Raw genomic sequence first — 27,258 nt, 5'->3', positions numbered from 1 at the left:
AAATAGGCTTGATGGTCATAGAAATCTTGGATGTGAAGGGGATATTAAGTCAGTTAATTGCGCCTGGGCAGTTCTGGGTTCCCCAGAGGCAAACTAAGCACATTCCTAAGGATTAGTGAAGCAGGGGTATTAAAAACCATTTTTAAAACAACTTGATATTTGAAGTTCAGGCAAACATTAAAGAAGTCATGATGGGCAGTTGAGCACTGACTTAGGATCCAGGAGATTGCGGTTCAGTTCCCAGTCAGGGCACATGCCTAGGTTGTGGGCTCGATCTCCAGTAGGGAGCGTGCGGGAGGCAGCCGATCAATGACTTTTTCATCATTGATGTTTCTCCCTCTCCCTTCCTCTCTCTGAGATCAATAAAGATTTTTAAAAAAAAAGTCATCATGGGGATGGAGGAATGAAAACTCTGTTGGACTTCCTCATAGGTATTTTACAATTGTTCTTGTTTTCACTTTGAATGGGATGGTTGGGGAGACACTATAGCCTCTTCTGGGGTTGGGGGTCTCTGCAGCTCTGCATTAGGTGCTGGGCTTGAATCTTGTTTAATCAGCTGCAAATCAGTCCCGCACTCCATGAGCACCAGCTGCTTTCACGCTCAGGCCTGCAGGCTGCGTGCGCGAGGCTTCGTGCAGTGCCCAAACAGTTAACAGACCTCCTCAGAGTACCTCACCTGCACCCATGGGAGTGACTCCCTCAGCTAGGAGGCTCAGGCCTTGGTTCTGAGGCTGTCTCCAGACACTCGCTCACTTCAATAATAAGATTGTTTACCAGGTGGTACCATGCAGGGCATCTCAGCCTGCTCCCGAAAACCCCAGGAGGGAAAAACCAAGGCCAGGGTTGGCTGAGTGAGTCCCTCAGGTCATAGTCGGTGGCAAAAGGTGGAATCAGCTCCCTCCTGGAGCCTTGCACCAACCGTGGAGGTGTGGTGGCATTTTATAAACTGCAGCGTGTGGCTTGGTCTCAGCGCGCTGGGGGACCACCCCCAGGAGCAAGGGAGGGGGTCCCGCTGCAGGTGGATCCAAGTAATTGCCTATTTCTCTGCCCTCTTTCCAGGGGCGGGGGCCAGTATTTCCCCAGAGTCTCCTTCCAGTCCCCATAGATGCTCCAGCGTCAGCCTTTGGAAGACAAGGAAGGGACAGAGTCAGGGGTGAGGGAGGACAGTTCCATAGCAGACCTGAAAGAAATCGTCACCCTGGCTTTTGTGCGAGAGAACACTGGGCCTCCAAAGGGGCTCCAGAATGCCCAACGGCAAGGCAAGAAGAAGAGGAAGAAAAAGAGGTTAGGATCGAAAGGGGGGGAATGGGGATCCGCAGCGGTAAGAGCAGGGGGGCCCGGGAGGAGGGGAGCCCCGGCTGCTAACGCGTGGGGACAGGAGAAACCCCTAAGGCTGAAAATCACACCACTTCCGGTTCGTATAAAAAGAACCCGCTTTTGATGATCTGTTTTGTAGAGTGAAAGAAAGAATGGTGCGTGTAATCTAACACCGCACCTTGCCCTGATCTTCATTCCGCTTGTGTTCAGACTGTTTTCTTTTTAAGGAGTTGTGTGTGTGGTGGGTTGGGTTTCATGCAGCCCCCGGGGCCAGCATGCTCCTGAGCGCAGGCCCTTGTTCTGCCAAGTGTGTCTGTCTCTGTCTTGCTGCTTTTCTGCTTCTCTTTTCCAGATGATTGGTGATCAATCTATCCAGCTGCCGATACGAAAGTGGTGAGCATCTGCAATCAAGGAATTCGTAATGGGGACCCAGTGGATTCCCCCAAAGAGTTGGGGAGGGTCACTCTTATGTGTTCTTGAGGATGGAAAGGGTTGTCTCCAAATCCTGTTCTTTGCTTCTCTCAGCTCATTTAACTAGTTGAGGAAGTCGGGAAGCTCATTCCAAGAAAATGTGGGTTTGACCGCAATGGTGTGTACTTCAACTGCCTATCGTTCTCGTGTGTGGTGATTAGGGGACCTCATTGTAGAGAAGGCGGCTGCTGCTATAGTCAGTGGCTCTTTTTTAGAGCATAACTTCCAAACTGGCAGTCCCTGACCCGCAGACAACCTGCAGACCTACTTTGTGCTACAGAGCAGAGTGTCGTCCTTATTTTAATTTCAGATCTGTATGCTTTGGGCTGGTCCTGACTCTCTTGGTCACTGCAGGCGCTTCTTTTCCAGGCCCTTAAAGGCATCTGAGTTTGTGTTGGAATCAGCTCCCAGTTATCAATATTAATAGGGACAGGGGAAGAAGGATATGAGTATATATGTGGTTTTGAAAGACATTGTATAATTTTTTTCTGTCAATTTACCTTACTAATTAAGCTTGGCTCTGGCTGATGTTAGGGATTTAGGTTTAAATTCCCTGAACATTCAGTGCTTCGTGTTTGGGGGAAAGCCAGAGGCCTACTTCCTGGCAAGGGGAAGCCAGGGTGGGTAAGACGTTCATCCCAGATAACCTTCTGTGGGGATTATGGGGCATAGGCTCTATTCCTTAATTGCTTTCACCTCTTTGCGTTCCTTTCTCCGCAATGATGTGTCCAGGCAGGGCGTGGTGGCTTCAGTCCCAAGGAGCCGAGATGTCTCGCTTCAGTGCTTGGCCTGGGAGCACCTAGAATGGAGCCTCCCCACTTTATGCTCCTCCCTCACTCCCCAGGCTAATAGGCCTTTCTTTCTCCAACCCATGGCAGTGCGTAGGGCCGCCCAACAGTATGGCCTTCGAGAGGGAGGGGAAAATGACGACTGGACTCTCTACTGGACTGACTACTCAGTGTCGCTGGAGCGGGTGATGGAAATGAAAAGTTACCAGGTATCTGGGTCAGAGCATAAGTGTGGCATCTATCCTGTGGGGACCCCACTGTCCCCCAAGGGGATCTCATGGGTACTCCCATGTCCCCCATTGTTCATGAATTCTGGCTTCCTTTGCAGAAAATCAATCACTTCCCAGGGATGAGTGAAATATGCCGCAAGGACATGCTGGCCAGGAATATGAACCGCATGTTGAAGTTGTTCCCTAAAGATTTTCACTTTTTCCCCCGGACCTGGTGTCTTCCTGCTGAGTGAGTGCCGACCTGTGCTCCCTTCGCCACTCCCCACCCCAATTCCATTTCCCATAGGATCTCCCACCTCTCTCTTCTATTCAGGAAGATAAGGGATATAGGGTGTGGCCAGGGCTGCGAAAACACCAGGCTCTGTCCATAAAATTAGATGACATTTAGGGCTGGGTGCCTTGGAGCCTGTGCCTGCTGTTGGGATGAGAATTTGTTCCGACCTTGAAAGCTGTTGATTTTGAACTTGTTCCAACCTTTTAACTGCAGTTTCTGAATTTCTAAGGACCATGAGCACTTCTGCAGGGAGTGAGGTAATGGTTAATGCCCAGGTTAGGAGCAGGGAGGAATGCCTGACCTCTGTCCTATGGCAGTGCCATGGATGGCGGTCAGCCTTTTCCCATCTCTGGTCTCATTTTACCCATCTTGAAACTGGACATCCATTCCTGGTACATAATATACTCTGGACCACACCACAAAGAAACAGGGGAAATGTGAGATAACATGAACATGACCTGGATACAGTCTGGTGTTTGAGATGAGGTGGAGGGGGCAGAGAGTCGACATCAGAATGATTCTTACATGGCAAGGGCCTGAGAGAAATCCCACGTTCCCCTCTTTGTCCAATGCTTTCCCAATCCCAGAGCTCCGGGGTTCCCAGACTTTCCTTGCTTGTGTGGAAAAACCTAGCAGTAGCTTAGAAGGAAATGTGTTTGCCATCAGGTCAACAGGTACCTCTGGATTTCATAGCCATTGAGGACCATTGAGTTAAGTGACTTCTCCAGTGGTTAGGAGACTCCTTTGAGTTAAGATGCAAAACAAGAAATATAGCAAGACTGAGATCTATAGTCCATTAAGTTTCTTTTTTTCTTCTGAACATACGTTCTTCAAAGTATGTTCAAAGATAGCATTTGCTGTCTCACACTCTGGCTGGAGTGGAGATGTTATAGAGGAAAAGCTGAGTCCAGAGTGGGACAAGAGGCTGACTGATCCGGGGTCACGTCACTGGGCTCGAGCCAGATTCAGAACTCCAAATCTCCGATCTGCAAACCCAGAGAATCAAACTCCTTGGTTATGGCTAACTTTAGGGGGTGGACAGCATGTACCAGCGCCCTGCCTGCATTGTCATGTGCAAGACAGGCGTCATGATCATTGTGTAGATGATGGAAGTGAGGCTTACAGAGGTCAAGTCCTGGCAAAGGGTTACACTGTGAAGTGGTGTTGCCTGGGTTTAAATCCAGGCCTGAATTTCCTCCAAAGCCCATCTTCTCCCCACTGTGGGTGCTTTACTGGCTCTTCTATGGCCAGAACTCTGGGCACCTGTCTGTCAGCTCCAAGGCTTTTGTCACATTAGATAGTATTTTTTGTTGTTTATTTTTTTTAAATCAAGAGCTAGTCTTCCTTAATTTTGCTCCCCAGTGAAAAGTGTATCTCGTTTCCTCCCTGTTCTGGTAGCTGGGGAGATTTGCAGAACTACAGCAGGTCAAGAAAAAATAAGACATATATTTGTAAGCCGGATTCAGGCTGCCAAGGGAGAGGCATATTCATCACCCGGACGGTGAAAGAAATCAAGCCAGGGGAGGACATGATCTGTCAGCTCTATATTTCAAAGGTACCTCTTCATTGTGATTATTTATTTATCCCTACAGCAACCTCAGGCGGCAGCTCCACTGGACCGAATGTGAAATGAGGGAATGGAGGGCAGGGGTGGGGGTGAAGCCGAGTCCTGTCTTCTGCCTTGGACTTTGTCAGACCAAGCCTTCTGACCAGGGATGTGACTTGTGCCTGGACCAGAGCGTCCCTCACCTTTGCTCCCCTGTCCGTTGGTCTGGCTCTACCGGGCTGGTCCCTTGCCTCTGGGACCAGCCCGGGAGAGCACCTCTGGTCTCTGGAGGCCCCAGCTCACTGAGGAGAGGAGAGTAGCCTGGAGAGAGAATGGTAACCAGCTTTACTCCATGACTGGAGGGCAGAGGTCACAGCGGGCAGCCCACAGCAGGAAGGGTGGCGTGCACGGAGGGGAAGGCACCTGCCAGCGTTGCAGGTCCCCATTGCAGGGAGAACTCTTGCAGAACTGTAACAGTAACATAGCCCTGGATGGTAACAACATGTTCTTTGTCACAGGACTTTTTGTCATTTTGTTTAGTAAACAGGAGTTCCCTTGGAGCTGGTTACTCATGCCACTTGACAGAATAAGAAACTTAGGCACTGTGTGGTTCAGTGACTTCCAAAAGGTCGTGTGGCGGGGTCACAGGGCCCCAATCCCCTTCTCCCGGTCCCCAGCCCTGGCCAAGTCTATACTCTGTAACAAGAGGCAATGTTGGAGCTGACACCACAAACACTAGGTGGGGCACTAATGACCTTCAGGCCTGAATTTCTCCTCCGATGCTTGTGTAACTTCTGTTCTTTCCTCCAGCCCTTTATCATTGATGGGTTCAAGTTTGATCTACGGATTTATGTGCTGATCACATCCTGTGACCCCCTCAGGGTTTTTATGTATAATGAAGGACTGGCCCGCTTTGCCACAACCTCTTATTCCCACCCTTGCACAGACAACCTGGTGAGCTCAGGGGACATGCTCCTTACCCTCCTCCCTTAGCGTGATTAGAAAACCCTAGTTAGCCTGGCTGGGCGTGGCTCAGCAGTTGAGCATTGACCTATGATCCAAGAGACTGAGGCTTGATTCCCAGTTAGGGCACATGCTTGGGTTGAGGGCTCGATTCCCAGTCGGGGTTTTGCAGGAGGAAGCGATCAATGATGACTCTCTCATCATTGATGTTTCTATCTCCCCCTCTCCCTTCTTTCTCTGAAATCAATAAAGATATATTTAAAAAACCCCACCAAACCCCTAGTTAAATCCACATTCAAAAACACTGTGAATTTGGCTGTCATTTGCACAACATTTACCATGTGCTGAGTCACATACATTCTTTTCTTGAGCCTTCCCAGGAGCCCTCAGAAATGGGGCTTATCACCTCCCTTTTACAGAGAGGAAATGAAAACCCAGAGAGTATAAGGACTTGTCCAAGTCACAGCACTAGGAAGAAGTCAGGCTGGGACTCAAGGCCAGGTCTGCCTGACTGCAAATCCGGTGCCACGGTCCCACAGCCCTGGAGTGTCCCTCAGGCAGGGCACCACCCAATCTCAGGAGCAATTGGAGTTTCTTATACTCCAGGCTGTAGGATCCCCCCTCTCACTTCCTCTGTTTTGCCAGTTGAAGTGAGCCCTAAGACTTCCTCTTTCTTCTCTGTCCTTTTAAGCCCCAGGGGCCATGGGAGGAAGTGGGAGCCTGCCCTTCCTCTGACCCCACAGACTTGTGTCTCTTCCCCCAGGATGATATCTGCATGCACCTGACTAATTATTCCATTAATAAGCACAGTTCCAATTTCATTCAAGATGCACACTCCGGCAGCAAGAGGTAAGCAAGTGGCCTCACTTCTCTTTTCTTTCCCTGCCAATCTCAGAGCTGCTCTCTGGGATTCTACCTAAACCCTGTCAGTCCCCATCAGTGTTTCCATCCTGGGTCACATGCTCTGAGAAAATATTTCTTGGCCTCTAAACCCAGAACAGACTCCTTAGTCTCTGCCCTCCGGCTGTTAATCATTAAAAGGAGGCCACATCATAAACCCTAGGAGGATGGGAGGAGGAGAGATAAACATGAACTGTTTCCCCAGCAGGGTACACACACACACACCCCAAAGCATACTCCTGTTACAGTTGGCCCTTCTGACATTTCCAAACCAACAGATATTTACTGATTGCTGGTCTACCTCGGGAAAGGGAAGGGCCAGGCAGTTGTTCCTAAGGCTGTGGTTTCCTAGGGTGTTGCTCCAACAGAGATTCTCAACTGATGTGTCAGGATGCCTGGTGTGACCTGCCATGTGGCTAGCTGGCTTTAAGATTCCCCAGAAGAAGGGGAAAGATGAGAAGAATGCATGAGCATCTCCCCAAGCAGCTTTAATATGCATGCTATCGTCTAAGCCTGTCTCATTTGAGTTTCAAGATAAAGGGGGGGTTGAAGAATGTGAACATGACCAGGCAAAGGGGAAAGAAAAAGAAAGTATGTGTGGAGGCCTCTTGTGTGTTAGGGGCCTGAGCTGGGTGTTTTGTGGGCATTTTTTTTTCCATTAAAATTTTACAACGCTATGGCAGAGGCATTATAATTTACCTTTTGTAGGTGGAGAACTATGAGTTAGGTGCCACCTCCATTTTACAGATGAGGAAACCAAGTCTCTGAGAGGTTAAGTAAGTTGCCCAAGGTCACACAGTTCTAAATGCTGCAGCAGGACAGGAAGGTAGGTCTGTCAGACTCCAAGGCACGTTCTCCTTCTCCTGCGCCAGATTGAAAGGACTGATAAACAGGCAACCTGTTTGGCTTCAGAGCACCAGAGAGGCGAGGTGCACGGGGAAATTTCACCACGGCCTCGGTGGCAGAGTTCCAAAGAGCAAATGGAAAATCACTAGGTTCAGCCTGCCTGAAGGGGACGTGTCGGGCTGGCTGGGGGCGAGCTCCCTTTCTCAGGAGGCACCAGCCACCTGTCTTGCCTGAAGCCCTCCCACCTCATTTCCGCCTGGTCTGTGGGCACCGGCTGAGCCTCCTGCGCTGCTGCGTGTGGAGCGCTGCTGCTCCGAGCCCTGGCTGCCAGTCCCACTCTGACTCTCACCGGTTGAGTCACCTTGGGCAAGTCCCTTCATTTCTCTGAGCCTCCATTTTTTGGTCTTTAAAATGAGAGTGATAAGACTCCGTTCCTGATATTCCGTGCCCTGCCCACCTCCTAGGGACACTGAAACCCAGAGGACCTATGATAGCCACACGGACAGCGCTCGTGGTTAATGTTGTTTTTTCTTAGTGTAAGGGCGTGTGATCGAAGGGCCCTCGTTTCCCTCCTCTTATGCGGCTTCCTGTTGCCTCCAACTCAGCATTCCCCAACATGGGGGTGTCCTCCCTCCTTGCGTCCACCCCGGCATGCCAAACTGCTTCCGCTGCCCACTTTCCCATCTCTACCTCCTAACTTTCAGGGTTAGAATTTGGTGTCATCTTGGATGTTTCCTTTTCCAGCGAGTCATTGAATCCTGCACGTTTCTCCTTCAAATGTCCCTGTGCCCCTTCCTTTCCACCAGGCCCAGACCTCGCTTCTGCCTCAGACCCGAGGGCTGCACTGACCTCTTTGCTCTTTTCCTTAGCTCCGGGCACCTCTGCTGACCCTCTCTGTGCTCCCGTTTTCTCATCATAAAACGACATAATAAAAAAAAGAATGCTGGCTGGCCAGCCTCACAGACACGCCATAAGGACGTATGTATGGGCTTCAAAAGCAGTGAGCCCCATGCAAGCGGGTGCTGTTGTTATACATTCCACACGCTCGCTCCTTCCCATCTCAGAAACCAGTGTGGCTCCCAGGTGCCTAGAGCCAAACTCCTCTGCTCAATATGCTGTAACTTGACCAGGCCCCACTATCCACTATTATTACTATTGCACTAACAGTCAACATCTTTTTTTTTTTTTTGAGCCCTTGCTATATGCCAGGCACTGCTCTAAGACATTTGCATACCTCAACCCAGTTCATCCTCACAAAACACTGCGTTATTATCGCCCTGATTTTACATATTAAGAAACAGGTGTAAAAAGTAAAGTAACTTGCACAAGGTGGTGCATTAGGAAGTGGCAGAGCTGGAATTAAACCTTCCAAGGCCAGACCTTAACCACTAGGACCACTGCCTGTGCTGTTTGATCATGCTGTTCTACCGGGATGTTCTTTTGCTCACATTTGCTGTACAGGCCTTGCTCATTCCCACCTCTCTGCCTTTGCTCGGCTCCAACGGCAAACATGGGAGAACATTCTTGAAGGCCCTTCTGTTTCACTAAGCTTCCCTGTTGCCTTCTCTGGCGGGTTCTGGGTTCTGGTCCAGCCACATAACCACTGTAGTGTGGGTGAAACCCATCTTCTCTGTGGGCATCTGTTTTCCTACTTGTCAGGTGAGAGGATTGGGTTCCATCTCTAAGGACGGGCCTGTGAAATCTGAGTGTAACCACCCACAGTGACCTTTCCATCTCTGGACTCCCACCACCCTTATTGTCAACATCAGCTGGAGCCTGTAACTGCTCTTTGCTTGGTACACATGTTTGTCTTATGTCCCCAGTTGTACTGAAGCTCCTTGAGGGTGAGGTTGGTGCCCTGGCCTTCTGGGTACTTCCCATGTTGCCAGGTAGAGTCCTCCCTTCTCTCCTTCCCTTTTCCTTTCACCTTTTTCCTTCCTCTTCATCTTTTGAGACAATCTGCTTTTCATACTGATTACCTCCCAGTTCCTCCTTCCCCAGCTTGAGGCCAACTGTGCCCTCAGTCAGTCCCCCACCAGGCTGGAAACTCAGTAGCAGCAGTGAAGAGAAGTCAGAAAACCTGGAAACCTGGCAGGCCTCGGGGCAGAGACCAGGTCCTCTTCATCTTTCAGGGTGCTTGGCACATAGCTGGTGTGTTAAATTGAGTGGACTAATTCATTGCGATGTGCCTGAGTCATCCGGAAGAGATTGTGTTATGATTTGTAATGTATTGTTACAAGAGGGCAAGAAAGTGTATAATCTATTTTGGGAAAATTTATTTCCCAATTTGGCAAATTAAATACAGTTTTGCACTTGAAAGGATTGGCCTCAAGCTGTCTGGACAGTTTGTTTATGGGTAACACTCCTTTCCCTGACAATGGCAGATAGAGGATATGGGCCTCTGTATTGAGTGGGTTTTGCTTACCTGTCTTTATATAAATGCATCCTTGGTTGTTTCATGTGTGTTGACTCCCCAAATGGTCCTTTGGCTTCCCATGACAGAGGTGGCAGTTTCTTGGGATCCCCTCAGTGTATGAGCTTTGCATGTATAGCTGGCCCTTAGCAAACGTGCATTGGCTGACAATCCTGCGTCCTCTGTTTCAACCCATTGGCTGGGGTCCATTTGAGCTCTTGGAGTTGCCTGGGTGAGCCGTGTCTCTTGTCTTCTCTTTCTCCTCTTAGACCTTCATTCCCCGGCATCTCCTCCTCCCACTTTTCCACTTTCCACCTTGCGTCTCTGTGCACGTGCGTGTGCATGTGAAGGGCGTCTGTCCCCATCATCGCCTCTTAGACCTGTCGGATTCGCCCTCTCTCTGAATTGCCCAGTGTGGAGCTGACTGCAGCAACCCCTCAGATGTTTTCTCACAAACCTCTCCACACAGGGTAGACATCCTCTGACCTCTGTGATAGGGTAACCAGCCATCTCGGGTGGCCTGCGAGTGAGGGGTTCCCTGGGATGTGGGATTTTCAGTTCTAAATTCGGGACCATCCTGGTTTGCCTGGGGCAGTTGGTAACTCTATCTGTAGAAATTCCCTGGGCCTGCCTTTTCCACATGGGCAATCCTGAAACAAAATTTCTGTGTCTTTAGTGTCCCCAGAATCCTGTCAGGTGACTGAGGTGGAACTCAAATAGTGGTTTGCGTGTTTTTTTTTAAAATTTATCTATTGATCCTAGAGAGAGAAAGGGAGAGAGGGAGGGAAGGAGGAAGGAAGGGAGAGAGAGAGGGATATCGACCTGTTTTTTCACCCATCCATGCATTCATCGTTTGATCCTTGTAGGTGCCCTGACTGGGGATTGAACCCACAACCTTGGCTTAATGGGGCGGTGCTCTAACCAACTGAGCTACCCAGCAAGGGTGGTAGTTGTGTTCTTAAAAGGCTCCCTAAGTACTTCTAATGAACACCAAAGTCTGAGAAATTACCACCAAAGCAAAGCATGATGCAGGGTATTGGTTTTTTATTTTTAAATTCATCCATTAAGCTTTCCACCCAGGATACTCAGTCCCTGCCCAAGCCCACGGTATGTTCTGGGTCACAGTTAAAGTGCCAGGCAGGTATTACAAGTCATTATATCCGTGCCCACTCCAGGCTGTGGAGGCTTCAGGAGTGTATCTCTGTGGCTCCCGCAGGCCCCTCTTGAGCTCACACAGTCCTGGTGTCCCCCTAGCTTCTGGGTGTTTATCCCTTTTGGCTCTGGTACCTTATTTTCTCCAGAAGTTTCTGGTTTCCAGCATGCCCTGGCCTCAGAAGACCAGAGGTGGGCTGCCCTGCCTCATGGCCTGTGGTTCCCCTTTAGGAAGCTCTCCACCTTCAACCTGTACATGGAGAGCCATGGCTACAACGTGGAGCAGATTTGGAGAGATATCGAGGACGTCATCATCAAGACGATCATCTCGGCCTACCCCATCATCAAGCACAATTACCACACTTGCTTCCCCAACCACACACTCAACAGCGCCTGCTTTGAAATCCTGGGCTTTGACATTTTGTTGGACCGCAAACTCAAGCCCTGGCTATTGGAGGTAGGGAGGTTGGGGCGAGGGGTGAAAATTGGCCCGTTTTGGGGGTCAGCTAGCTTCAGGCTCATTTCTCTGCCCTCCCAGCTCCGCTAGATCTGTTTAATCAACTTAATCACGCCGGACCTACCCACGGTGCTCGCTGCCTGGGGCTTCTCCTTTAGCTGGGAAGTGGCCACCAGAGGGGGGTAGACGGCCGGGAATTGGAGGATTCCTCGCGCCTTTCCGAGGTCCACCCAGACTTGGAAACGCTGATCTCAGGCACAGAGTGATTCTCAAGACAGCTCTGCCTTTTGTAGCAGAGTCGTCTCTCAGGAAGGGGGTGTTCTTCATCAAAGCTGGGTTGATTATGTTGCAGATCAGATGGGAGCTGTCAGGTCTGGCTCTTGGGGGCCTGGATCACTAGGTTCCAAGCACTAACAGAGAATGGCCTGGTGTCTCTGGCCACAGGAATGGGTGGGGAGCCACTCAGTGAGTTTCCTGCCTCCCCTAGACCCACAGGGTGGTGGTGGGAGGAGGAAGAGAAGCTTCTGGGTGGCTGTCTCTTTTCCAGATTGGACTCGTGCTTGGCAGCCCTCTCAAGTGGCTAGTTATTCAGTATGCACACAGGGAGGAGGGGTGTAGGGGTGGGGGTGCAAGTCAGAGGTGCTAGTGCCAGCTGCCAATGAACAAGAGTCAGCCTTCAGAGTGGGAAACCCAGAATTATAGATCAGAGTCCTGGGGCCTTACCTTTCCTTCATTCCCAGTCCTTGTTCCCGGGTGTGGGTGGGAAGGAGCTGCAGAAACTGCTAGGAATCTTCAAATGTCACATAGAGCCTCTGAACAATATGGACGTTTCTGTGAGCAGGAATGAGTCTTCTCCCTTCTCCCACCTGTTTCTCCGGCATCCCCAGTCAGGATCTTGAATGCATCCCTCCTTTCTACTCCCTAGCTCCCCACCTGGCCCTTTGGCTGCCCCTTCCATCTGCTCCATGCATGTGAGAGGACACTGCACACCAGATGGAGGGGAAACCAAAGACGGGGCACTCCCTGATGCCTCTCAAGAACAAAGGACTAAAGTAAAAGCTAGTTAAACTAGAGGGGTTCCATTTCCCCCTTGCCTCACTGTGGCTCCAGTCCAGACCTTCTCTCCCTTTCCCTCCCACTCATCTTGGTAGCCAGAGCCCCAAAGTGGGCTTTGGTCACTCTGTGGAGGTGGCATTTTGGCCTCACTCTCTGCTTTCACTCTGGACAGCCCAGTTTCCAGCTGCCGTCTTGCCCTCACAGGTAAACCACTCTCCGAGCTTCTCCACTGACTCCTGCTTGGATAAAGAGGTGAAGGACAGTTTGCTGTATGACACCTTGGTTCTGATCAACCTGGGAAGCTGTGACAAAAAGAAAGTCTTGGAGGAGGAGAGGCAACGGGGGCGGTTCCTGCAGCAATGTCGTTCTCGGGAAACCAGGTATAGTAGCACTCCTCACCCCCCAGGGACCCCATTTTTTATGAGTTCCCTATTCCCAATAAGACTGGTGTGTCCTGGTCCAAGTTATGGTCCAACAGCCTACTAGTTATGTGACCTTTTTGTTATTTCTCTGACCCTCAGTGTTCTTTCTGTGAAATGGAGCTAATGATACATAAAGTTGTAGGGGGAATTAAATGAGATAATATGTATAAAAGGCTTATAATAATGCCTGGTACTGTAATTTATATTTGAAACAATTAAAAATCTTGCCTGGAGTTCATGGGGAGGGGAGTCAGCTCTTACAAATAATTACCCTACTTGGAAAATTAATTTATATTTGTTGAATGTGGCAGTTTGAATAGTTTTACTGTGAATATTCCTTTGTCTCTATTTTAGGAGATTTAAGTTATAGACATAACTATATATAATGAATATAATACCATATGAAAGCTCAGGGATTACCAATACAAAAAGTAAAACCATTCCTTTATTTTTGCCAAAAGAAAGATTTATCTGTCCTACCCCATGTTACTGTGTTGGCCGGAGCTAAGGTGTCCCTGCTCCCTGCCTTTCAGAGGCCTTTCTCTGCAGAGTGAGCCTAATGTCAGAAGACTGAGATGCCTGTGTTGATTTTCAGACCCCACTGTGGCCCCTGCCCTCCTCATGTGCAGAGCCAGCCCTGTCTTTCGAGATTAAACTTCTGGAACCAGGGCAATAGCATCTATTTGGATGGCACTGTGTTTCTCGGAGCACTTTCACGTGTACTGTCTTCCCTGTAAGGAGGGGTGTTATATGGTCCTGTTTGGGGAGCTAAGGAGACAAACACTCTGGAAGGGGAACTGACTTGCATTAGGTCGCCTCCCTGGTAAATGGCAAATCTGGGCCCAGAGCCCAAGGGGTGTGTGGCCTGGGATTCCAGGACGCCTTTTGCTGTGCCAGCTTTCTCAAAACTGCTTGAGGAGGAGGCAGCAGCTCGCCTAAATCACTCTCCTCGTTACACTGGTGCCGGATAGCTCAGTGGCTCTTGGCTTCCCTGCTGTAGAAGGGGCTTATCATTCCTCCCTCCCTGACCTCCACCTCCCCAGGGGGCTGTGAGGAAGGATGAGATCATCACAGCTCATAAAAGCGCATCCAGCTTATCCAAGGAGTCCTCGAACTTAGCAAAACACAAGCCCTCGTTCCCCAGGGTAGTAGGGGCTGTGATTGGGAAGGTGGCGACAGCCTGCCTTGTCAGAACTAAGCCAAGAGGGAAATGGGTTTTACTCGCAACAGGAGAGAATTTGAGGAACTGTCGGAAAGGACTGTTCTAACCAGCGCTTAGCACATTATGACACCGGCTGTCCAGGGAGGGCTGGAATCCTCTCAGGGCAACATTTAGGAAATACCGATTGACCGCTGTTGTGTGCAAGGCCTCCGCCTGGCCCTAGATGACATCCGGCTTGGTCATGTTCCTTCCAAGCATCGGGCCTTGTCCCAACGCAGCCCTGTGTCCTGCTTGCCAACAGGATCGAGGAAGTCAAGGGTTTCCAGGCCTTGCGTTTGGAGAAAACGGAGAAGTATGAGGAGGGGAACTGCGGGGGTTTCCGCCTAATTTATCCCAGACTGAACTCAGAGAAGTATGAGAAGTTTTTCCAGGACAACAACTCCCTCTTCCAGAATACTATTGCCTCCCGGGCCCGGGAGCTGTATGCCCGGTAAGACGGTGCCCTTGAGGTGGGCCAGGTGTTGGGGGGATTGTGCTAGACTTGCTGAGTGACTGGCCTGGGACTGGGCGGGGGGGGTCTGTGAGCTTTAGTCTCCAACCATGAAGTTGCCAGGGAGACATTTGCTTTAGTCTCACAAGGACCAGGAATTGTAAGATTGCCTGGTGTGGGGTGCTGTTAAGTAGATATGAAGCTGTTTCTAGAAACTCACCCCTGAGACAGAATGCCCAGCCCCTCAGAGCTGCCTCCTGGATTCATGCAGGTATATAATCTAAGATCTGGAAGGGACTCATCCCATCTAGTCCAGTCCCCACCCACCACCTCATTCTATGGGAGGGAGGGCAGAGCAGACAAGACATCATATAGAGATAATAACAGAAGAGGGACTACAGTCCCTGTCTCCTGACTTGTGTGACTGTTATTTCCATTACATTATTGGCCAGGGGCCCAGGATATGAAGTGGTCCGGTGTGGGAGCCCTTGACTTTGGCCTCCTGCCCAGACCCTCTTTTCAGCACCTGCCATGTATGGGATCTGTCCTGCTGATGAGATGGGAGGTGGAGAGAGAGAGAGGTGTGGTGGAGTGGGGTGGTGTCCCCTTCCTGCACGTCTCTTCTGGATCTATTCCTCAGGTTGGGAATGGTGTGGTTGGAGGGGTGACTCTACTCCACCTCCTGTTCTGTGACCTTCAGTCATTTGTGCAGACTGGACACATGCTGGGGAGGAAATGTGGAGCTTTCTGCTCTTTGCAGAGAATGCCCTCATTCGAAGCTCATCCCTAACCTACATGACACTCTCTGTTCCTCAATGGGCAGGCAACTGATCCAGGAGCTGAGACTAAAACAGGAGAAAAAATCCTTCCACATGAAAGAGAAGAAGGTAGAGATGCAGGGGGAGTCGGCAGGAGAGCAAACGAGAGGCAAGGGCACGAAGAGCTGGCGACAGACACAACAGCAGAAATACAAGGCCGCCACCAGCCGTGCCCCCAGACAAGTAAACCCGGATGGGAGGGAAGCGCCTGTGCCCAGCACCCTTCCCCGGCTGGGGCCAATTCGTGGGGGGTTGCCGAGGAGACCGCTACTCAGAGCCCAGACACACTGAAGGAATGGGGCTGTATGGGGGGCTGGGCCACAGGAGGGGGAGCCTGGAAGTCACCAGGAGCCCAGCGGCCTTCAGAGGATCCCTGTGTCCAGGCGCAGAGGACGCTCACTGGTCTGTCCTTCTTGCACCCTTCAGTAGGAGTGAGCAGCTGGGAGGGTGAGCCCATCCCCATGGAGGGAGCAGGCTCCAGGACTATGTGAATCCATTATGTATCTCCAATTCCAGTTTGGGTTGTAACACTCCCTCCTGGGAGGCCAGGGCAGGGCTGAGAAAGGAGGCCACAGGGAAGAGCCTCCAGTAGGCAGGACCCTCAGAACACTACATGGGGTGACTGACCACAGCTGGGTCCTTCCCGCCGGTTCTCTGCTCCAAGTGTGGGCCAGCCTCCCACTGTGGGCCACAGTTGTCCTGTGATCTGAACCTCTGGATCCCTCCTTCTCTGCCTAGCTCTCACTATAGGCTCAGTGGAGAGATTCGGTTGACTTTTCAGTCCATCTCCTTCTCAAATACTCATCTGAAGGAACAGGATTAGAGCAGGTTGTGTTTTTGTTTTTGTTTTTCCCATAATTTTGCTGGGGTTATAGGCCCTTTGAGTATTTGATAGAAGTTATGGAATCTCTTGCCATAAAGTATACAAAGATAGAGTTTTAAAGCTGCAGTTTTAAGTGGCTCGAAGACCCCATGAAACCATCCATGAGCTCTCTAGGAGTCCCTGAACTCCAGGTCAAGAGCCCCAGATTAGAGAGACTTTGATACCGATTCCTTTCCTTCTTCCCCATATCTCCTTTGCACCTACTCTTGGGTGCAGATGAATCTGGGAGTGGACAGAGCTGGGTTCCCACGAGCTGTGTTTTTGGTTTCCTCCTTTCCAATCCCTCCAGCCATTGACATTAGTGTCCTGCACACTTGACATGCCCTTGAATGTCAGAGATGCAAAGAAAAATGAGACAGAGATCAGCCTCGAGCAGGAGGCCCTCAAGATGAGCGATGGCTTTGCTCCCCCTAAGCCTATGTCTGCGAGACGTTACAGCTCTGTACCCAACCTGAGGGATTCAAGCTTGTTCAGCTGCTCTGACCTGGAGCTCAGTGAGCCCATCTCCAGACTCAAGGAAGCCAAGTCTGCCTCTGCAGTGAACATGCTCACCGGCACTGTGGTAAGTAGAGCAGTCTACCTCCCAGAGGGCAGAGCTCAGAAGGCGGTGGGTGGTGGGAGTCTGGCTTTCTGGTCCTTTCTGTTCCCCTGACTTCCTATTGGCCCTTGGAGTAAGTCACTTAACCTCCCTGGGCCTTGATTTCTCCATTTGTGAAGCCTAAGATGTGGAATGGTGTAACTACTAGTAGAGACCTATGTTTTTAGGGCTTTTAGAAAGGCTGTCCTATGCATCCCCTCTTTTTAGGCCGGCTACCTCCTAGGGTTGCTGTAACAAAGCACCACAAACTTGGTGGCTTAAAACACCAATTTATTCTCTCAAGTTCTGAAGGCTAGAAGTCTGAAAACAAGGTGTCAGCAGGGCCATCCTCCTCCTGAATGCTCTTCAGGAAGGATCCCTCCTTGTTTCTTGCTAGATGCTAGTGGTTGCTGGCAATCCTTGACATTCCTTGGCTTGTGACAGCATAACTCCAGTCTCTGCCTCTGTCGTCACATAGTCTTTTCCCCTTTGTTTCTCCTCTGTACCTTTTCACATGGCTTTCTTATAAGGATACAAATCATTAGATTTAGGGCTCACCCTAATCCACTATGACCTTATTTGAATTTGACTAATTATGCCTGCAAATGCCCTTTTTTCCAAATAAGATCACATTCTAAGGTTGTAGGTGTACATGAATGGGGGGGGCACTATTAAACCTAGTACACCACCTAAACAGTGTTTCTCAAATGCCATTAATGTATGGACACTTTTTTTTTTTTAAATGTGTCTTTATTGATTTCAGAGAGAGGAAGGAAGAGAGAGAGTTGAAACATCAATGATGAGAGAGTCATTGATCGGCTGTCTCCTGCACGCCCCCTACTGTGGACAGAGCCCACAAGCCGGGCATGTGCCCTGACAGGGAATTGAACCTCAATCTCCTGGATCATAGGTTGATGCTCAACTGCTGAGCCATGCTGGCTGGGCAATGTATGGACACATTTTAAAGGAAAGAAAACCCTTTCAGTTTCCCATTGTAGACTTAAATTATTTTTATAAATATATACAAGCATAAAACCAAATACAAAATCTTTATGATTTTAACTCCTATGCAACTATAAAGCCAAAACAAAACAAACAAGGCCAATAAAATTCACATAAAAAATATTAATTTAATGTGACAGTTAATTTTCTATATTTGCAGAAACTAAGTTGCCACATGAATGAGGTCCTGATAGTTCTAGCGCAGGTTCTTTAGTGTTCATCCTAGTTAGGCCCACCAAAGGTTATGTGATGACTCTACTGTAACTACTGGAAAATTTTCAGCATTGTTGGGCCTTTACTTGGTCCAAGTGCAGTATAGATCAATGCGATGTTTTTTAAATTTCTAACCAGAGCCCATAATAGAGATCCATTTTATTTTGCAGTCCATCACATACATACACAACTAGAAAAAAGTCTAAAACAATGCTTAGTCATACTAAATACGGTGACTCATTTGATATTTTCTATTCTTGCTACTCTGTTTTACTCTTTAAAAAAAAATCAGTTACAACTCACTAAATTAATTTCCTGACCTGCTGATAGGTTTATGACTCAGAGTTGGATAAACACCTTTAAGAGAGTATACTTTGGAGCTTCATGGCATTGGATTTGGCAATGATTTCTTGGGTACGACACCAAAAGCAATGGCAACAAAAGTAAAAATAAATGGGGAGTACATCAAACTTAATCAGCAGAGTGAAAAGGCAACCAGTGGAATGGGAGAAATATTTGCAAACCATTTATCTGATAAGGGGTTAGTATCCATAATATATAAAGAAGTCTTACAACTGAACAACAAAAATAACACAATTTAAATGAGCAAAGGACTTAAATAGACAATTTTCCAAAGTGAAATAAGTCAGTCACGAAAAGGCAAATAGTGTATAATTCCACTTACATCAGGTATCTAGAGTAGTCAAACTCTTAGAAACAGAAAGTAGAATGGAGGTTGCCAGGGGCTGCAGGGAGGTGGAAAAGGGAGTTGTTTAATGGATATAGAATTTCAATTTTGCAAGTTTAAAAGGTTCTAGGGTTCTGTTGCACAACAATGTATATATAGTTAACACTGCTGTACTGTACAGTGAAAAATGGCTAAGACAATAAATTTTATGTTACGTTTTCTTTTAACCACACATGTACACGAAAAAGTAGAGAGTATGCTTTGGGGATCTGGCTGCCACTGTTTGGATCCTGGAGTCTCCTTTTATTATATATATGACTTCTGTCTAGTCATTTTAATCTCCATAAGCCTCAGATTCCCTATCTAAAAAAAACTGAGTATCTACCAGTGGATTACTGTGAGGATTAAATGAAAGGATTCATGAAAATGCTTAGAGCGGTGTCTGACGCACAGGACTCAGTAAACATTAGCTATTATTTTAATAGCACTGTTGCTTCTTAAGACTGCCTTTGCTCTTTTCTCATGAAACTAAGAGTTAAAGCTGTACTACTTAACTATAAAGAGATTTAAGAAAATCAGGCAACAACATTTTTTTTCCTTATGCTCACCTCCCATTCTCCTATCTACCATCTTTCGTTAGTATGTTTCCTTCCAAAGTAGAGATTTTAAAAATGCAAGCATTTATAATTAATTTAAATTTGATTGGGTTATTTATCTCATTCTATGTCCTATTTTTTTCTTCTCGAACCCCATTTTTTCTCTGGGCCTTTTTTAGTTTTCTGGGCAGAAAGCTGGGGTTTTAGTCACCCTGTTTTGCAGCATACTTACTGTGACCATAACTATTTCCAGAGCCAAGTAGCAGGAAGTCAAGAGAGAGAGTGTTAGGGAATCATTCCACCCTCCTGGGATCACACTCCTTCACTTGGAGAGGAAGTTTCCCTTCCCTCAGAACTCTAGGTTCCTTAGGCCCTGCTGTTGATTCTGCTGCTATCACTGCATAAATTCATAACATTATCACCTTAAGATTTCATGGAGATGAGGGCTCAAGAGAATGGAGAAAAGTAAACCTTTGAGCCAAAACTCTAGGGCTACTTATTATTGTCTGATTTCATTTCTCTTTAGCCTGAAAAACTCCCTTTAGTATTTATTGTAATGCACCCCTATCAGCTGGTGATAAATTTTCTGGTTTTGTTTACCTGACAATGCCTTTATTTAGCTTTCATTTTGAAGGATCTGTTTGTTGGACCTTGAATTCTGGGTTGACATTATTTTTCTTGCAGCACTTTAAAATTGTTGTTACACTGTCTTCTGGTTTTCTTTCCTTTTAAAAAATTCCATAGCATTGTCCCCTATATGCATTGTATCATTTTTTTGATGGCTGCTCTCTTTATCTCTGGATTATGATGTGTCTGAGTGTAGTTTTATTTGTATTTATCCTATTTAGGATCCTTGAGCTTATTTGTTTTGTAAATTGATGACTTTCACCAAGTTTGAGAAGTTTATGGCTGTTATTTCTTCAAATATTTTTTCTGCCTTATTTTGTTCTTTTCTGTTTTACTTTCTGTTTCTATGACTGCTTTAGGTACTTTATATATGTAGAACTATAGCATATTTCTGTGTCAGGCTTATTTCACTTAGCATAATGTTTTCAAAGTTCACTTGTGTTGTATTATGTATCAGAATTTTCTTCTTTTTTAAGGCTGAATAATATTCCATTATATGTATAGACCACATTCTATCTATCCATTCATCTTTTGGTAGACATTTGGCTACTTTTGGCTACTGTGAATGATGTTTCTGGGAACACTTGTGTACATAGTTTTTAAAAAGGGGCTATCTAATAACTTATTTTGAATGTATATCTAGGAACAGAATTGCTGTTCACAGGGTATTTTTAATCTTATTTCACCAAGTATTTCTAGATGGTTCACCAGAATGGCTGTCTACATTCTCATCAGCAATGCATGAGAGTCCCTATACCCCTGCATTCCACTAACAGCTTTCTAATTTTTGCCAGTCTAATAACTGTGAAATATCTATTTCTCTGATTACCAATCTCTAGTGTTTAAAATCTCTGTCATATTTAAAGACCTCCAGAGGAAGCTCTGTGGACATCCCCCACCATCTTTCGCCCTAGTGTTTAACCAATTCCTGGTTAGGAAACTATTCTAATCTAATCTTTCTTCCTGCTGATGAAATCTTAATCTGTTTAAATCAAGAATGGCATAGCAAATAGCCCTTTGCTTTCCACGGTCTCATTTTGGATTGTTTTCTCTTCCAGCTCTTAACTTCAGCAGAAACTTCAGAATCCAGCACCCAAGTCTCAGACTCTCCTGAGTCTCTGCTGAGCATGACAGCCAGCTCTGAATGCAGTAGCCCAGAGACAGACGCGGTGGTCTCCTTTAAATGCAAGCAGCAGCCGATCCCCCAGCACCTCCTCCAGGAGAAAATATCAAAAATTTATCTGCCTACAAGATCCCAGTGCTTTTTGGGGAATCTGAACCCACGCTGGACTTTGCTAAAGAATAACATGAAGAAGCAGCATCGGATGTCAGAGCTGTTCACCAACGTTCAGCTGAGGAAGAAGCTCTCCTTGTTCCCAGCTGCCTACAACTCGAAGCTGGTGTTAAGCAACCAGTCACGTGAGTGCCAGCCTGTACAGGGATGTGCCAAGGGCTTAGGGGATGGAGAAACCAACAGAACCAGTCCTAATCTTTAGGGAGCTCCCAGTCTGAAGGGGGGTGCATCGCCTGTCCTTAGGGTGACCCAGTCTGATGGTGGAGACACAGTCTCTGTCCTTAGGTAGTCTCCAGTCTTTCTTATTGGGAATATAAGAAAGATAAAATTAGAATGCTCTAAGTACCATCTTCAACATTCGCAGGTTCTCATTCAGTTGAGGCCCACTCAGCTGTCTGTACCAGTTGGGGGCATTAAGTATGAAAAAACAGGGAAGAGAAACTGGAAAAAAGGAACAATATGGATGATTCTGATTCGGGATCAGATTTAGGCCAGGAGACGCTAGAGGGAGGTGGCCTTTGCCAGGAATTTGTCCTGAGTCCAGCAGCACAAATCGATAATGCCAGTGACTTTGCCTTTCCAGAAAATGCCTTCCTGCCCCAGGATTGCTACTTCCGCAGCCGAAGCTCTGATGGGAAGAGGCCGCTGGATGTGTCCTCCCTCCTCTTCTTGAAGGACTCTCATAGCAGTGATGTCTCTCTGAGCGATCTACTGGTGGTCGCCACCTCAGCCCGACTGGGTCCGAGGCCCGGCAAAAGCCGTCCAGGTGCTGTGAGGGGCCCGTGTATAAAAGATCGGGAAGCATGCAGTCGCTGCCTGATCTCCGGCCAAAAAGGATGCGAGAGAAAATAGGTGGGCCCACTCATATTGCCTTAATGTGCCTGTCCATTGGCAAGCACTATATATGTTTATTTCTGGAGTGAATGTTGGGTAACTAGGTGGATGGATGGATTGGTAAAGCCATAAAGGTAAGTAGGCAATTAAGACTAACCTTAGTCAAAACGTAACCCCCCTTGCAATGTCTATTTCTGCTATGAATGATCCATCCCTACTGCTTTAAGTGCACTTTGCCTTGTCTTCCACTTATGGCTAATACTGAGACCGTCATTAATGCCAGTCCCACACATAGAACCATGTCAACTGTGAGGGGTCGATTTCTACAACTTTCATGCTGTGCCAACCTGGCTAGGTCCAGGCCACCTGCTCCCAAATCACACAGAGAAAGGGAGGAGATAATTATATTAAAAGGGTGTGATAAAATGCTTCCTGCATTGACTAATGAATTTGGCTCTGAACCTCTTAGCAGAAAAGGCCAAACAGCATTCTGTCTTGGTCTTTTTTTGTTTTTTGTCTCCCCAATCAGAATAGATATTCCCTGGGGACGTGGACTATGTCTGTATCATCAGACTGGAGTCTCTCTGAGGGCAAGGGCCTTGTTCCCCACTCCCGCAGGCAGGGTGCTCCCCAAAGATTAGGACTGGTTCTTGGTTATTCCGTCCCCTAAATGCTTGGTGCACATCCCTGTACAGGCTGGCACTCTCGTGACCACCTTACTCAGCAGCAGGCTTGGGCTGTAGGCAGCTGGGAACAAGGAGCGCCGCTCCCTCGGCTGAACCTCGGTGAAGAGCTCTGACAGCCGCTGCTTTTCACATCACCCTTCAGCACAGTCCAGCATGGGATCGGATTCCCCAAGGAGCTCTGCGATTTTGTAGGCAGAGGAGCTTTTGATATTTTCTCTTAAATGAGTAAAGATAAGTTTACTCATCTAGTAAATAGTTTGTTCTTTGGGACAGACTTCTTTCTCTAGCTCTAATTTTTTTCTTTTTAAAATATATCTTTATTGATTTCAGAGAGAGGAAGGGAGAGAGAGAGAGAAACATTAATGATGAGAGAGTTGTCATTGATCAGCTGCCTCCTGCAGGGCCCCCCCCACCGATTGAGCCTGTAACCTGGGTGTGTTCCCTGACTGGGAATCCAACCTCGATCTTCTGGATCCTAGGTCAATGCTCAACTGCTGAGCCACACCCGGCCAGGCTCTCTGGCTCTAATTGCTAAGAGCACCTTGTCATGCGGTCATTTGTCTATTGTAGACATTTACTCCCATAGTGGTTGATGGCTGAAGGCACTGACATGTTTTTTATAAATATTAATGATGGTAATAGTTACCCTTTTTTGTAGCCTACTATGTGCCAGTACTTTTCTAAATATATATTTAACTTAATTCTGATTACAGTTTAGAAAGGAAAAAAACAGGATCAAAGAGCATAAGGCTTAACATTCAGGAGGTCCCACAGCTTTTATGTGGCAGAGCAAGAATTTAAGTCAAATGTTTCTGATCTCAAACCTCAAGCTCTTAAAGCCACACTATTTTTCTCTCAAATGGATGAGAATTTTTTTAAAACTGATTTTAGAGAGAGGGGGAGGGAGAGAGAGAGAGAAAAACATCTGTCGGCTGCCTCCCGCACCCCCCCCCCCCCCCATGGGCATGTGTCCTGATTGGGAATTGAACCAGCAACCTTTTGGTGCATGGGATGATGCTCTAACCAACTGAGCCACACTGGCCAGGGCTCAAATGGCATTTTAAATATTAGCTTTTGGTTAGAGCTGAGGGCATAATAAATGGCTCTTCAGTGAAGGCTTTTCTGTAGGTAGCAGAGATGACCAAAACCAAGCAGGGCCTCAGAATACCATGTGAAGTCACCAGATCCCAGAGCTGACCCTCTGCTTTTAGGTCAAATAATGGTTTCTATAATTTACAACTAATCAGACTGCAAAGGACTGTTACATACAAGGCAAACCTGCAAAGGTCTAATTATATACAGTAGAATGTCTATCGACGCATTGATTTTCAAATGGCGCAGGAAGTGGTGTGAGAATAGGGCTTCTGCATAATAAACAATGGTGGAATGAAAGAAGGAAAGAGCAGAGCGGAGGTCCAAATTATGGGTCGGGGGCTTTCTTGGTAGGTGTAATAATAATAGTTTTCACGCACAGTTTACCTACTATATTTCATGTAATCCTGAGGTCATGCTGAGATTGGCAAGGCAGACATTATTACCTTATTTTCAAGTTGCAGATGAAGGGAATCAAGGTTTGGAGACATTAAATGACTTGCCCCATCTCATACAAGTGATGGGCTCTGGACAAAGAGCCCAATGTTGCTTCCTCTTTACCACTCTGCCATGAGCATAGGGCTGGTCTGACCCGTGTGAGGAATTTCTCCATTTTTCTGCTTAAATCACTGTAACCTCATCATTTGTCCTCTGGATCCACTTTCAGAGTGGGTCAGTAAATGAGCCCAGGGCCAACAGTTGAGTTTTAGGAGATAAATAGCCTATTTTGTAGGATTTTAAGGACGATTAAAGCTTGCTAAAGTGGGGCGCCTGGCATCTCACTGAATAAATGGTAGCTGCCATAATGATGGTGATGGTGATGATATTGTGCTGATGGTGATAAACTCAGCATGGACTGGACAAGACATACTTGCTTTTGGTTTTCCAAAAGCTTTGCATGCATTATCTCAATCCTCCAAGAAACTCTGTGGTGACCTACCATTGTTATTCTTTTTCTTTTCAAATGAGGAAACCAAAGTTTAGAGAGGTCAAGTAACTTGCCCAAGGACACACAGATGAGAGCTCCTAAGCTTGTGCTCTTAATCACTGCCCTATATTATCTCTGGCCAAATGGTCTATATCAAATGTTTGGGGCCACAGGGGTGCAAGACGATGAATGTTGTAAAATGAATGTATTTAAAATGAGTTCTGGTGACCATGGATGTGGATCACCTGAGCACCTCCTGACCCACTGGATAAGAATGGTGATGATGGGTTAATTGACTTGAATATTCTAGAGGCCATTTTACTATTTTAAAGGAAAATGTAAGATTTTTTATTTTATTTTTTTTCCAGAATCAGCCTGGATCTCTGCCATTCCTGCCTCCCCTCCCCTTTTTTTTACTTTTTACTCCCAGGAAATAATATGTCTCTTCTTACACTGTGTATAATGCCCATAGGATCAACCAAAATTTTTATTTTCTCATCTAGATATCCTGGTCATATAACTACCTCCCTCTCATTAGCACCACTGAGTCCAACAGCCTTGTTTTTTGCCGCCTCCCAGTTAGCTGCCAGTGCGGTAGGACTATGACTTCTGGGAGTTATTGGTGCTGTCCCAGGACATACCCCAGTTGCTCCTATGAGTGTCATTCCTATGGATCCCTCAAATGGCACCATCATCCAGAACACTCCCCCAGACAGAGCAATGTGAGGGGAGGAGTGTTTTAGAGAAGGACTCACAACTCTCAAGGATCCAAAACCCTCAGTCCACCAACAGGCCTGTGTCAGTTGGTCTTCAACTCCAAAGAGCAAAGGCAGAGAAAGGGCTTGGCATGATGGAGAACCCAGAGCCCCGAGTAAGGGAATCGGAGCAGTTGTAACCACAGATCATACTTCCTCCCCTCCCAGCCCTCTCAGTGCCCAAACATCTTCCTGCTACCTCCATCACCAGCCCAACTCAATCTCTCCAGCGAAGAGCCCTGGTTACCAGAGGAGGGGCGAGAGTACCCAGCCTTCAGATGTTTCTTCCATCGACCTACAGAAATGATGCATTTTCCCCTCACGTGTACATTAATAAAATAAATCGCCATGCTCAATGCCAGGACAAGGAATCTGATTCAGAGACAGAGTGGGAAGGGGAGATGGGAAAGATAGTTCTCCCTCATTAAGAAAGCCCCCAATCCACTGGAAATGTGTCAGGGACCTTTGAAGAATTTCCTTGGATGAATGGTCAACAATGAGCTCTGCCCACGTTGCTGGGAGCCCAGAGCCTAAGGTGGCACTTTTGTGGGGGGGGGGGTACTGTGGCTGCTCTGACTCTGCCCAGCATTGGGCCTGGCTCCACTCCAGGCCTAACATCTCGCTTTGCCTGCCAGTTTATTCTTTGCCCTCTCCAGGAATGTAATCCAAGGTTTTGGCCTCACTTGTGCTTCCTGAGTTAGATCCCTGGAGAGAGCTTTGGAGGGGCAGAGGTGAAAGAAAGATGAGGTCTGAAGTCAAGAGCACCTGCTTCACATATTGACTCAGCTTTGCCTTATGGATTCCCAGTGGAATGAATTCCTGGCCTCAAGGATATCAGAGGATTCCGGGGTACCTGAAACCTATAGTATCCCTCAAGCAAAAGACCTTAATTATCCAAGATTTTAAATAGAAAAGTTAGACTCAAGCCATTTATGTCCAGCTGTAAAACACACCCAATGTATACAATACCTTCATCCCCACCTAGGCCTGGTTTTTAAGGACTCCTGGTGTAAGGTTCTTTTTAGTAAATAAGTGAAGGCCCACCTAGGTGGCAGAAAAAAGGAGCCCTGGTTACCATGGGCAGACTAATAAAAGCTTAACCATCACCTTGAACCCTCCAATCCCCACTTCACTAGCCCTTTCCCAATGCCATTTAGAAGGCTGAAGACAGACTGACCTGAGGCCAGTTTTCCCATTATCCTTATCAGGCTGTCATAGATCATAGCCAGGCCCATGCAAAAGATGTAAGACTTGCTAAAATGGGGCTTCCTAGGGGATCTGCATTTCTCCCTAGTCACTAGGTTCCTGAGCTGATAAAAAGAAAGTCTCTTAATAAGGTGAAGGCAGAATTATTTGTCTTTCTAAGGGACAACTTGGTGCAGCACCTCTGACCCTAGAGACAGGGTCAGCCTCATGGGAGTGCTGTCTGTGCCGCCGCACAGGCCTCCACACTTAGAAGGGCTCCGCCCTTGGTTTAATGCTCGGTGGTCATCGTCTTGAAAGTCTGAGTAATTTTTGAACAAGGAGTTCTGCCTTTTCATTTTGCACCGGACCCACCAAATTATGTAGCCAATTCTAGCTAGAAACTTGAACGGCTCTAGTTATCCAATGAGAAGGCAAAATGGCAGGCTGCCTCCCTAGCCCCACCCACCTCCTGGCTTCACCACAGGGCTCTGCAGGGCAGCTGTCTGCTGAATGCTTGTGGGGGACAAAAGTGCTGTGGTTGTCCTTGCCCCGGTGGAGTGTGCAGCAGAGTAAGGTCCACAGATAACTGGCCA

At 47.5% G+C, this 27,258-nt stretch overlaps 1 protein-coding gene across 1 annotated transcript; it reads left to right on the top strand.

Annotated features, from left to right (window-relative positions):
- Window positions 1–2,666: 2,666 nt before the first annotated feature.
- TTLL6 (tubulin tyrosine ligase like 6) lies at window positions 2,667–25,880 on the top strand. Its single transcript, XM_016222063.2, has 13 exons — window positions 2,667–2,785; window positions 2,905–3,035; window positions 4,479–4,635; window positions 5,437–5,580; window positions 6,353–6,438; window positions 11,132–11,357; window positions 12,618–12,793; window positions 14,299–14,487; window positions 15,311–15,488; window positions 16,478–16,750; window positions 20,950–21,310; window positions 21,769–22,037; window positions 25,094–25,880. Exons 1-12 carry the CDS (start codon window positions 2,765–2,767, stop codon window positions 22,035–22,037), a joined length of 2,211 nt encoding a protein of 736 aa, XP_016077549.2. The 5' UTR covers window positions 2,667–2,764; the 3' UTR covers window positions 25,094–25,880.
- The last annotated feature ends 1,378 nt before the right edge of the window (window positions 25,881–27,258 follow it).

This window comes from Miniopterus natalensis, chromosome 17, assembly GCF_054644295.1.
Source record: "Miniopterus natalensis isolate mMinNat1 chromosome 17, mMinNat1.hap1, whole genome shotgun sequence".
Taxonomy (NCBI): Eukaryota; Metazoa; Chordata; class Mammalia; order Chiroptera; family Miniopteridae; genus Miniopterus; species Miniopterus natalensis.
Note: the sequence above shows the minus strand (reverse complement) of the source record. Positions and strands in the feature narration are given on the sequence as shown.